Source organism: Lycium barbarum, chromosome 3, assembly GCF_019175385.1.
Source record: "Lycium barbarum isolate Lr01 chromosome 3, ASM1917538v2, whole genome shotgun sequence".
Taxonomy (NCBI): domain Eukaryota; kingdom Viridiplantae; phylum Streptophyta; class Magnoliopsida; order Solanales; family Solanaceae; genus Lycium; species Lycium barbarum.
Window position 1 is genome coordinate 42964819 of NC_083339.1, and position 13111 is coordinate 42977929.

Sequence of the window (13111 nt, forward strand, 5' to 3'; positions counted from 1 at the left end):
ATGGGTTCATTTTAACAAATTTTAAGCATTAAACTCAATGTGGTATTAGAATTATGTGTTCAAATATAATACTTGTTGAGATTCTAGTAGGTGTGTACATACTCCTATATATTAATACTCCATGTCAAAAGTTATGAGTTGAGATGAACCCACAGCCAAAAGGCTAAAATCAGTCCCTAATTTGTCCTAGAAGTTGTTCCTAGGAAAGATTATTGGTGAGAAGCCACTAAATTGAGGTCTTCATTTGCTCGGTCTATAGACATTGAATGGACTGCATAAATCCTTTAAGAGATATGGATTATTATAGACGTGCCTTCACCCAGTCGCTGTCATGGCTCCAAGCATTAGGACAATAACGAAGACCCGTTGGTTCTTATAGACACCTGAGACTATTGCAGGGCCTAAACTTCTTGCCGGATTCCTAGAAGCTCCAGTGATTGGCCTGCAGATATAAAATTGAAGTGACAAACTTGTCTACAGAAAATATTATACTCTACATTAGTAGAAATTCCAAGCATGCAAAGAAGAAAGTATGGAATCAGGAAAAGTTGCTCATCCTAGATTTTTCATTGTCGGGAATTTATGTTGCTCGTACTCTTCAAAAATATCACCTGGTGTGTGTTTGATCCTCTAAAAGCTACACATTTTTGGGGGATCTGACATGGTTTAGACAACATCTTCTGATGGTTCGATCAACATAGTGACAGGAATCATGATAAGCATTAGAAGTACATCTTGAGGTGTGATTTTAACCAGCAATGAGGACTTCAAACACTAGTATGACTCCAATACCAACTCCAGCTTGCTCTTTGTTCTGCAGTTGAAGATAGTAAACTGATTAGGAGGATATCCTAGCTGAGTAGACAATAGCAACTAAAGCTAGAGACTTTCAAATAGACCAAACAATCAAATTTAGATGTTTAAATTAAAGTTTATATTGAAATGCATACCCCTCTATCATCAGTAGCAGCTCCACAGATCAGAGACATCAAAATGAGAGTCATTAAGAATTCCCAAGTTAAAGCTTCAAAATCAGTGACTGGACTTTTGTACTGAGTGAGAGTTGGTAGTATGCCCTCTTGGTGATTAAATAATACTCTCAAGGTGAGACTTGCAAGTGTAGAGCCCAAGAATTGAGGTAGTGCATATATAGGAACCTGCAAGAAAGATCACCTAGGGGAGGTTAGAGTGCATTCCTATCCTTTCACTTCTTGAATATCAATGCTTTTGATATCCTAAAGATTTTTTCCAAGTCAACTTCCTTTACAATTTCATTATTTTTTCGCAGTCACCATGCAATGAAAGCAGTAGATAATCAAGACTAATTTTCTTGTAACGGTGCATGTGCACACCTGCATCAGTCATAGGCGGATGTAGGCGTTAAGTTAGGGGTTCAGCAGAACCCCATAGCTTTGGCCCAAATCTGTATTAAGTTCACTAAATATATTTAAAACAATTCAGTTAGTAGCACTTGAGGTCCTTGCCCTACGATTCAGAACTCAGAAAGTTCCAAACCTTGGATCCGCCTCCGATCAAAATGCATGTAACTGTTGATTGAGTGGACAGACCATGTCAAAATGTGACTCTGCCACATGGGAATGTATATAAAAAGAAGTTGGGTAAACCCAATGCTTTCAACTCGAACAATATATATAGGCAAAACATTTGTAAAAATATATATCATAGTACTAAGTGTGAACCATACTATCATCAAGAATTAGTGCGTGTAATAGTTCTTTTCACATCTAATATAAAATTCTTGATCCACCTATGTGCTCATCACCTCTGCACAAGTAGTGCACACACGGGATTCATAGATTAGGTGAAAAAACAATAACTGCTTAATGTTTGATAAGTTCTTACACGCAGCAGTGGTAGTTTTCGAGCTGCAGCAAAGGCAATTGTGACCGCAGGGTTAAAATGGGCGCCAGAAATGTGACCAAGAGTGTATATTGATGCTATCACTGACAAACCCCATCCCAATGCTATATCAACAATAGTTCTGATCCACAACCCACAAATATGAAAATGTAGGCTCCACAAGCTCTGCTATAATCTGCTTAATTGCGTGATTAAACATGGAACCGAATAGTCGTTATTAGCAGACGATATAATAGGAGCTTGTGAACAGAGGCACATACAGAATCTATAGTTATTTTTTTTGCATATTTATACATAGTTTCAGTCGACCCACTGAACTCGTTATAGATTCGCCACTGTTTGAGGGGTTGATTGGGGAGGGGGGAAGGCAGGGGCGGATCCGGAGGGTAATGTGTGTTCGTAGGAACCTAATAACTTTTGCGCAGACCCTATATATGCATTAAAATATCTATTAAATATATTCTATAAATATTTGATTGGGAACTCAATTATTATTATGTATCAACTTGAGATCTATAAATATTTGATTGTGAACCCATAAACTTTAAATCATGAATCTATCTTTGGTGCCTTGTCCATGAAGCAGAAGGGACCTCATCTTGCTTGCTTCCGGTGAAGCTTCTAATTCTAAATAATGGGAATTTTAGTATGGCAGTAATATTGTCGACAATTACGTGCTATTGACATAACATTCTAATATCCTTCTGAATTCCATTTTATCCTAAATAATTAACAAAACGCTGTATCTCTGTGTCTTTCCTAATGCAGGCAACGATTTCTCAGAGTTCAGTGGTGTTAGGAAACCTAGCCCTTTTCATCCAATCAATCTATAAAGGGGACAAAGATGGAATCCTTATACTTGGTTCTATTTTCTTTATTTGCTTTGCTTCCTTATTTAAAAATTTCATGGCAAGAAAAGCTTGGAAATTGTTGGTTTTTATGATTGGTGCCATAGTTATTTGCTCAAATGTGATGCATCTCAGATTCAGAAGCCACTTTGATCATCACTATCTTTCCAACTTCTTTTGGAGGGCTTTCACAAATGCTGCCTCCTCTGCCTGTTTATATATACTGTCTCAGGTGCTTAATGTTATATCTAGAGTAAATTGACTTTTGCATTTGCACATTGTGAATATGCAATTTTCCCGGGGGGTGGGGGGTGGGGGTGGGGGGAGGGGGGGCTTGGGGGGTGGGGGGTGTGTGGGTGGGGCTCTGAAGCATTAATGCTGAAATTGTGTATTCATTTTAATATTATCATATAGTTATAGTGTCAAAGTCTGTTTTGAATTTGTTTGAATGTGCTCCATCTGAATGTTCTGTTAGAAATTTCAAAGTCAAATTGTAGGGGGTTTCATGTCAAATGGTTAAAACCACTATTTGAATGATGTTGCATAAATGTTTCTCCTATATGAGATGTGTAAATTGCACAACACCAAAGCACATATTAAGCGTGCGAATGCATAGAGTCCCACTGCCTTTTGTATAAGTTCCTTTAGTGTAAAAACTAGCTCCAACTTATAGTCATCATTAGGGCTGTTCACGAGAAACCATTAAATCAAATCAAACCGACAAAAAAAAAACCAATTTTTTTTAAGTTTGATTTGATTTGATTTTTAATATTAAAAACCGACAAAATATGATTTGATTTTGATTTTAAGTAAAAAATAACCGAAAAACCTGAATCAAACTGATTATACGTATAATATTTAAAAATTATAATTTTACATAGATATATGAAAGTTTTTGCTATAGTATATTCTTTCTTTGGGCCCAAGTACAAAGCAAAGGAAAATATAGCCCATGAACCTTAGTCATATATCATCAGTATCTAAATAGAGCAATTAAAAAACTTAATTTAGTCTCCTCCTTCAAGCGTACAAAATTCTTTCAACTCTTAACTATTGGAACATGTTTATCCGATAAGAATGTTGGCTTAGGTGATAGAGTAGAAACCAAACAGAATTCATCTAGATAGCTATTTCAGTTGTTGAGTTTTATTATAATTCCTCCAACCCTTCTCTCTATTGTATTATATATACCCGTGTATATAGTTAAGAAAAATAATAATCTTATTAAAAATCGATAAAAAGCGAAAAGATCAAAAAAATCAAAAAACCGACTTAAGGAAAACACTTAATTGATTTGATTTAATTCTTGTATCTGGATAACCGACTTAAATGATTTGGTCATCTTTTAAGTATTAACCGATCCAAACCGGATCATGAACACTCCTAGTCATCATAATTACATATTCTTTCCTGAACTTTATTTAAAAGAACTTTTTATAAAAAGTTTACTCTAAAGATATGGATCTAATTGTCAAACTGAAAAGGAGATCACTTGAATAATCAAAGAAAGAAATTTTTTTGGTCACTATACACTGAATAGTGAATCAGTGGTGCAAAAGCAGCGAGTAAACTCATTTAGCCATGACAAACGGAAAAGTTTTGAAGTATGCTTTGGATTGAAATTAAGAAGGAAAACTGTCTAGAAGAAAATAGAGGAGGAAAAAGTCTATCAATCGAGCCTCTATAACACCAACAAATAATAAAAGAAAAAAGAGAGGAAAAAGTCTGTCAATCGAGCCTCTATAACACCAACAAATAATAAATAAATAAATAAATAGAAGTTAAAAGGTTAACCCGCAATCTACAAAAAGAATGGAATACGATAAGTAACTCACAATCTCAAAGTGGGCTCACCAAAACAGAAAATGTTGAATTCTAGGCACGCGGACCGTCCAGCTTCTGGCCAAATCCATAACCTGACATCATGCAGAATCCAAGACATTGAAGTGTCTGTGACGCACAATAAAATTCAAAATCAAGTCTCTTGAATCAAATTCACAGTCCGTCAAATTTAATATCAAGTTGTCGAGCTCTTGAATCGATGTTCGAGTAGAGAAGAATAAAGGATGTCATTTGTAGTTCCTGCGACATTATAGAAATTGTAACCCGAATCGTCTTTTCATATTAAGGTTGTAATTTAAATCCTTTTTTGTCTTTAATATTTCAGACACAAAATTTATGTTCGCAGTTATAGTAAAAAAGGTTTTGGTACTTAAAGACTTAAAGCCAATGGATTTGTTTCTACGGAAAAGGATCAAAATGTCTCTAACAATAGGAAATGACTTAAATTTGCCCTCCTTCCATCTATTAGATCAAAATTATCCTTAATATGATTTTTAGGTAAAAATGCTTCTCCTTCCACCTATTGGATCCCAATTGTTCTTAATGGTAATTTTTGGGTTAAAAAATATCCCTCCTTTTAATGAAATTATTATGAGATAGCACATGCGAGACCTTAATTAAATAGGTGATATATTTATTGGTCCACGTGATCCCAACCATAAATAACCTGACCTATATGGGTTAACCCATAACAAATTAACTAAAATTTATTTGTTCGTACCCAATTCCTTCGATGCTTCACAGTTTGCGATTGAATGGATCAAAAAATAATAATATCATCTTCATTTGAAGCTGCAATTTTTGGTTCACAATGTGTCAACAAGCTCCAACAGATTCCAAAAGCAAGTTCAACGTACTCAGCTTCTTCATCCTTTAACAATACTGAATTCTCATAAATCCAGCCCCAACAGTTCCGAACAAATAAATTTGGGTGGGTCGGATTATTTATGGGTTGTATTCACATGACTCAATAAATTAGTACCACCTGTTTAATTAAAGTCCCACATATGACATCTCATAATTTCGTTAAAAGGATAAGCATTTTTAACCGTAAAGGATAATTGGGGTCCAATAGGTCATAGAAAGACATTTGTAACTAGAAAATTAACGTTAAAGGCAATTGGGGTCCAATAGATGAAAAAATGATAAATTTAAACCATTTCCAATACGTTAGCTAGGGACATTTTGACCCTTTTCCATTTGTTTCATATGTAAGGGCTTATGGAGTATACAAAGCTGATAAATATATAAAAGTTCTGTTGCAATAAGTAATTCACTAGCATAAGTTAAACAAAATGTATGGATAACGGTTGTGGAATTTTCAAAGTTGTGACCTCTAATTAGTCGAAAAGTCTCAGCATAATAACTCGTCATTACAATCTTAGAAAATAGATTACTGATATCATAATGTACGCTGCACAAAGTTTCAATCAAATTAAGTGTTTAGACCATTAAATTATTTTACTTGACTATTTGCTTGCAAAATAATAACATGTAAAAGTAGACTAAGCTGTTTAGACCAAACTTCTTTGATATATGTAGACTTTGGCCTCTTTCTATTACTTCTTGGAGGAGACAAGGGAGAACTCATTCCCCTTTTAGTTATCATCCAAATGCAGGGGCGGAATTTAACATTTTATGTAGAACGAAAGTGTTGGAGATTATACTGTTTTTATAGAAGTGTCATACATTCAAACAATTTATTTGTTATAACCATATGTTATGTGAATTCAGTGACCAGACTAATTAAAATTTGACATGGGCCCATTAAAAGAGGAAATGCTTCTTACCGGACTCCAATCTAAAATCTCCAATTAAGGATGGAGATATCTCATTTATCGTACCACATCTTTAGGTTGTACTTGCAAATTACTCATATAATGCAAAAGTAAGTCATTTTTAACTTCTCAATGAGGTTGGAGACCAAATTCTTTGGGTCAAGATTAACTGTAGAAGCAACCTCAACATTCCAAAAACGGATATATGTGAAACAGTTATAAATGGTTCATTGGGTAAAATATACCTGGTAAGAATGATGGTTGAGTCCTTTAGGCGTTTGACATTACCCATGCTTAAAACTTTCTTTTTCATTCAAATTTTCGATTGGTCATTTCAAAATTGTCGCCTCTACATTAGGGAAAATAACAAAATGTCGACTAGGTACGTAATTGAAATCTCGCATAGGCCCAAATGCATACCTCTGCCATAAATCCACAATTGCTTGTTAGTATTACATACATTCAATAGAAATATAAGTTCGCAAATTAAATGATCTAAAAACTGTGATTTTGATTCAAACTAACCCACAAAAAAAAAAAAAAAAAAAAAATTACAAAAATGCCTTTTGCGCACTAATTTTGTGCACAGTAGGGGTTAGTTTTATTTTCCCCACACTTTATTTAATTTCAAAGTTTTGAAATTAACGTCTTTTTCATACTTTGACCAAAGATTACTCATGTCTCAAAACTCCGAAATATTAATATTTTATATAGAACATGATATCTTTTTCTGCGAACAATAATGTAGGCTCAATACATTAAGTATACCTAAACGTTTGGATCGTCATTTTAGGGGTTGTAAAATGCCCCGAAGTAAGTTTTGTTTGGAAACTTGTTATCGTTAGGTTTAAGTGTTTTATTTATAAGGTTTTGATTTAAGTGTTTTATTACTTAGCTAAGGCATTACTTTATTTCGAATATATCTAAATTTTTTTCATAATTAATTTAGGACGTCGAACGAGTTATTAATAAACGATAATAATGACTAAGATAACTAATAATCATTAAGAAAATAATACCAAAAAAATATAATATTAAAATAAAATGTACAATTTATTTACATATACACAATCTCTAATGGGTCCCACATGTGGGAGCCTTTAGAGTAACCTTAGGTCCCACATGTGAGAGCCTTTAGAGTAATCTTAGCCCTAAGGCGATCCCCATTAGGGGTGTTCATGGTTCGGTTTGGGTCGGTTATTGACTAAAACCATAACTAAACCAATTTAGTCGATTTTTAAATGTCTAAAACCATAACCAAACCAAATAAAATAATAACCACCGGTTTGGTTATTGTCGATTTAGTTCGATTTTTCGGTTTATGACTAGCAGCCATGAGACTTATCAGTAAAACTGTCACGACCCGTCTAGGGGCCGTGACGAGTACCCGATACTTGTACCGAGCACCCCTTATCTATCGTTTTACCTTTACCTCTTAGCAAGCCATGTAAACAGAGCCATTTGTTTTTAACATTAACATTAGGGGCGTCATTCTGAACATAGACTAATAAACTTCGTTATCACTTATACATCAACATTAACATGCCAAAACACCATATATCTAACTGTACTTAACTGACTGTACATAACTGTCTACGAGCCTCTAGACGTAGTACACTTATAAATAGAGAGGGCTGAGTACTGCTGTGCCCGAATATATATACACAAAATAGTACCAAGGAAGTGAGGCTCCGGAACAACTGGAGCGTTGTCAACACTGCTGGTAAGGCTCCTAAGGATCAAATCCGCCTATCTGCTGACCTGCGCGGCATGAAACGCAGCGTCCACAAGAAGGGACGTCAGTACGAATAGTGTACCGAGTATGTAAGGCATGAATAGTAATATACAGAAAATATGAATCATGTATAATGACATAAGAGAGTTACAACACATGTCCTGGGATAGAAACATAACCTGTATATATATATATACCCTTGGCAGGTGCTATGCGTACTTAGCTTTCCTTTAAGAATCTTTCCTTGTTCATATACATATACATATAAAATGGGACATCTCATATTGCCGAGGCGTCGGCAGCCGATCCATTTAACCATAAATATACACATCCCGCGTCCGGGCATCCCGCGTCCGGGACGATATCATATCATGTAATGCCAACTGATCAGGTGGATATGCGTTCATAACGCTCTGCCCTTACCTCCATTTCCCCCGTATACATATGCATATATCATGTACATATATCAACGTCTATAGCTCTCTAGCTCTTTTATCATATACATATACGTGTGTCATGTAGGTACATCAGCGTCTATAGCGTTCTGGTGCTTTTATCATATACATATACGTGTATCATGTGCATGTATCAGCGTCTATAGCGCTCTAGCTCTTTCGTCATGTGCATGTTTTAAAAATATATACACATATCTTACATACATTTACATGTCTTATATGCATTTACGTATCCTATATACATATGTCTCATAGGCACGCAGGAAAGCCCAAAGAAGAATCATGTAGTCATCGGAGTGACGTAAGGTCGGCGACCTCCAATTATATTATAGAATACTCGTGATCGCTTTGTCTCACCTTGAAGGAACGAGTATTTTAAGGTGAGACTACCAACGGGGAATAATATTAAAGTAAACGTAGAATGAAATCGGGGCATCATAGATGACAGTTCATAGACTTTGAAATCTTTTAGAAAATAAAGTCATAGCTAGGAAATATAAATAAGATTCGAAAATTAGTTTATCATTTTCATGTTTACATAAGATATTTAGCTTAGTCATCTTAGTCATAGAGTCGTTCCGATAATACGTATCATAGGCATATTCTCTTATCTAACATCATTGTTATCATTATCGTCATGGAAGTGCCCTCGTTAGAGGAGTCATAGTATTTATCATTTGGTAACGAAATCGGGATCAAAGGTTCCCTTTGGATTCACTTCAAGTAAGTCAAGCAAGACTGTAAGGAAAAATCCGAGAGTAGCGGGCCCACCTCGGGCCGGATGAGGTAGCGTATACGATTTACGTATGTTACGTGTCATAGCGTTACTTGTGAGGGTCTTAGGGTAATCGGGTCCCATTTATACAAGTTCTAAGGGTGTAGGAGGTTTTTCCAACAATTGGCACACTTTCTAGTTCAATTCTATTGAACAAAAAGTGGAAAACTTTAGGTGCGGATTCCGGGGAACCGAGTTGTCCCCGAGGCTCGTACCCAACTTATTTCAACTAAGACATGCCATAGAAAGAAGGGTGAAGCCTTACATACCTCTTTCCGCTTCTTTTGCTATTCCGAATTCAAGCTGCAAATCCGCCAAAATCTGCGATTTGGTCACATTTACCCAAACTTTCATTAGGGTACTTAGAGTTGGAATCTTAAGGAAACACTTGGCTACCGAAATTTCGGCAGCATTTCCTCTGTAAATACACCATCCTCAACATTTACCTAGCAAGTTTTCAATCAACAACAACCCGGGAATTCAAACCCGGCCAAACTATTAACATAACTCAACCACACTAACAATTTCCATATTCAATCCAAGATACATTATAACAACTTAATCAACTTACTACTTCTTTCAAAACCTTCCAACTCCAATGAAAACAATAACAACCTTATAATATATATTCCAACAACACCATACTAATATCATTATCTTCCATACATGTAAGAACATAATATTCAATTTACATAATCTTCCAAGACAAGCCTCAACTACTAATACTTCACTAAGCTCATTAGGCTTTTGTTTGCAATATAAAATCCACAACACAACAACCAACATACTAAATAAAACTTGCTCACCATGCATTCATGATTCACCAAATATACACGGCTATACATGTGATATACAACTCACCGCCACACAACTATATTCTTGCTATTCATGAATTTCACTCACTTTTGCACACTACAACATGCAAAAATATCCATAACATGTAAAGAATAAGTTCTTACCTTCTTCCTTGATCTTTCACTTAGCTAAGTCTTGCAACTTGCTAGAATATGAATTTTTCTTGCTCCAAAGACCACTCCACCTTGCTAGGAATCCTTTAATTGGTAGAAAATAATTTTTGAAGAAATTTTTGTAAATTTTCTTGTCAATTTTTGCACTTGGCCGAAATGGCCTTGGAGATTTCTCCTTCTTTCCTTTTTCTCAAGTGTTCTTGAAGTTTCTAATGAGATATGACTCATTAATTGATCCTTTATATTAATTATCACATGGATAATTAATAAAATCACGGGCTTGGGCCATGTTGGCCGGCCATCCCTCACAAATATGGGCCTTATTATTATTTTTTGATTTTTTTGGGCCAACCCGGTTGGTCCCGAGTTGGGCCTAGCCCACTGACCTTTCGACCTTAAAACGTCCATATCTCCTTGTACCGACGTCACCTGGGCACCCACGACCTATGGTTGGAAAGCTAATTCAATTATATACAACTTATATATCTTGATAATCTTCCAAATACCAAACTTATAATACCGTTTTTGCCCCTTGAAGTCAGATCACCCGAAAACGTTTTCTTAAAAATATTCGTTTGGAGGACTTCCACTTTGATTTGGCCCAAGGGTCCTTCTTGAGTTGTGTTTAACTTCTCATATGTGATTCATATGAATTTTCAGATGTCCCAAAAAAAATCTCGATGTGTGGGTCCCACCTCAGCAATTAATCTGACGTTCAAAAATACGGGATATAACAAAAACATTAAAAAGTTGAAAAAGACATGTCTTTTTTTTGGTTCAAACGACAACTTTTATTTATAGTTTAAGGTGGAACATACATCATAGAAACATTTTCACTATTAGTGATAGTGTGGTACTCAAGTTACCCAAAGTTGCTAAACTATTACATATAGCGCTAAAAACTAACTTAGTAGTGGCTACACCATTTTTGTCATCTTAATACACATACCTGGAAATAAAGTAAATCATAAGAGCTTTTAGTTGTTGTTACAAACATACATATTAATTAAACATAAAGACTACCTAAAATTAAAATGAAAATACATGAAATAAAAAACTTTGTGTAATGATCCCAAACTTTGGGGCAGTACTTGCATTTTGCCCTCAATTCTCCCATTTTATTAAAAAAAACTTTCTGTAATGATCCTAAACTTTAGTTGTTTTTCTATCATTATCCCTAAGGTTAGGGTCTCGACTACAAGGAGTTGTTCTTTTATGCTTTTAAGGAGGATTACCCACGGAAGAAGTATTAGAGCATTATCACGTGCTTGAGTTGCAGCAAATGCTGATGTTACTGAAGTATCTTTTATAGGAACCTCCAAATCTACAACCTCTGTTCTTTTCATATGAATAATATTAGAAGTTTAGGACCCATTTAGACAAGAAAAAAAGAAAGGTATAAATTCGGAAAAAAGAAGAAGAAACAACCTAAAATCAAATGACTGACAAAGAAAGGCTAAAAATTTAAGTTAAAGACACTAGACTCTAACGTGAGCTTCTGTTAGTAGGTTTACACTTAAAAGAGTTAAAAGACTTAAAGACATGAGCTTGGACATATTCTTAAAAACATGGGCCTTAAACAATCATGTGAAATAAGTAGACCAAAAATCAAATTAATGATTAAAAGGTATAAAATATTTATAATTATTTATGAAAATCTAATAGTATACTTATAAACAATTATAAAATTTATGTATATAATTTATCGGTTTGATTTGGTTATTTTTTAATAGAACCATAACCAAACCAAATATTATCAGTTTTTAAAATTTTAAAACCAAACCAAATATTATCAGTTTTTAAAATTTAAAAACCAAACCAAACCAAATGTTGGTTTTTTTATTCGGTTTGGTTAAATTTTCGGTTTGGTTTTGGTTTTAACCAAAACCGTGAACAGCCCTAATCCCCACCACCCCCACCACCCTCACCATTATCTCCATCCCCCTCTTCCTCTTAATAATAGAATGATCTATGTCATGATCATCCTCTCTTCCCTTCCTTGCGCCCTTGAGCATAATATGCTTCTTCTTGGGTTTACGTGCGCTATGTACGGTCAGAATCTCATCAGCATCAAGACACTAGTCCATCTCATCAGGAGATTGGTCCACAGGTGCAGAAAGATGAACCTGAAATAATAAATAAACAATTAGTATTAATTTTAGTTTAGATTTAATTAATCCATTATCTTTTGGTAAAAAATCAAACTTGTGTGTCGACGGGCTCCTAAGATGGCTGATGAGAGGGCTCCTGAGCTGGCTACTCAACGGTCCCCAGAGCCCGAGCTGTAGATGGTGCCGGAGCTGGAGCTGGATCTTAAGAAATGGAAAATTATATAATAATCAGTATAAGTATTTTAATTTGTTAAAATAATTATTTTAAACACTTACATCTTGGCTCTGAAACATGTCGAAGTCCATGAATGCGTAGTCGTACTCCAATTCCTTGCCACCCTGTAGATCACGAATTGGCCGCTCACCCTGTGGATCACGAACTCGCGGCTGCGCAGACACTGATGCCTCTACTGATCCCCAGTCTATATGATATGAATATAGCTGCGCCGACATATATAGAGGTGTCGATGGTCGGTAAGAAGTCGACGGGCGCTCTGAAGTCCACGGGAGCTCTGAAGTCCACGGATGCTGCTGGGCTGGAGCGGGAACGGTAGCATGCTCGTCAGGCTCATCTACTAGACGGAGGCCTCCACCGCCACCACCTCGGCCACCAGCCCCTATGTCACCAGTCCCTCTGTCCCCACCCCCTCGGCCACCAGTACTTCTGGCCCCACCCCCTCTGACACCCCCCTTCTGGCACCACCACCTTTATCACCAC

General features: G+C 35.7%; 1 protein-coding gene across 1 annotated transcript; it reads right to left on the minus strand.

Moving 5' to 3' along the window:
• Positions 1 to 315: 315 nt before the first annotated feature.
• On the minus strand, positions 316 to 12297 carry LOC132630764 (nodulin-26-like). Its single transcript, XM_060346352.1, has 6 exons — positions 12211 to 12297; positions 1839 to 2046; positions 1569 to 1585; positions 951 to 1157; positions 797 to 855; positions 316 to 442 (listed from the first exon to the last, which is right to left on the minus strand). Exons 1-6 carry the CDS (start codon positions 12295 to 12297, stop codon positions 316 to 318), a joined length of 705 nt encoding a protein of 234 aa, XP_060202335.1.
• Between the last annotated feature and the right edge of the window lie 814 nt (positions 12298 to 13111).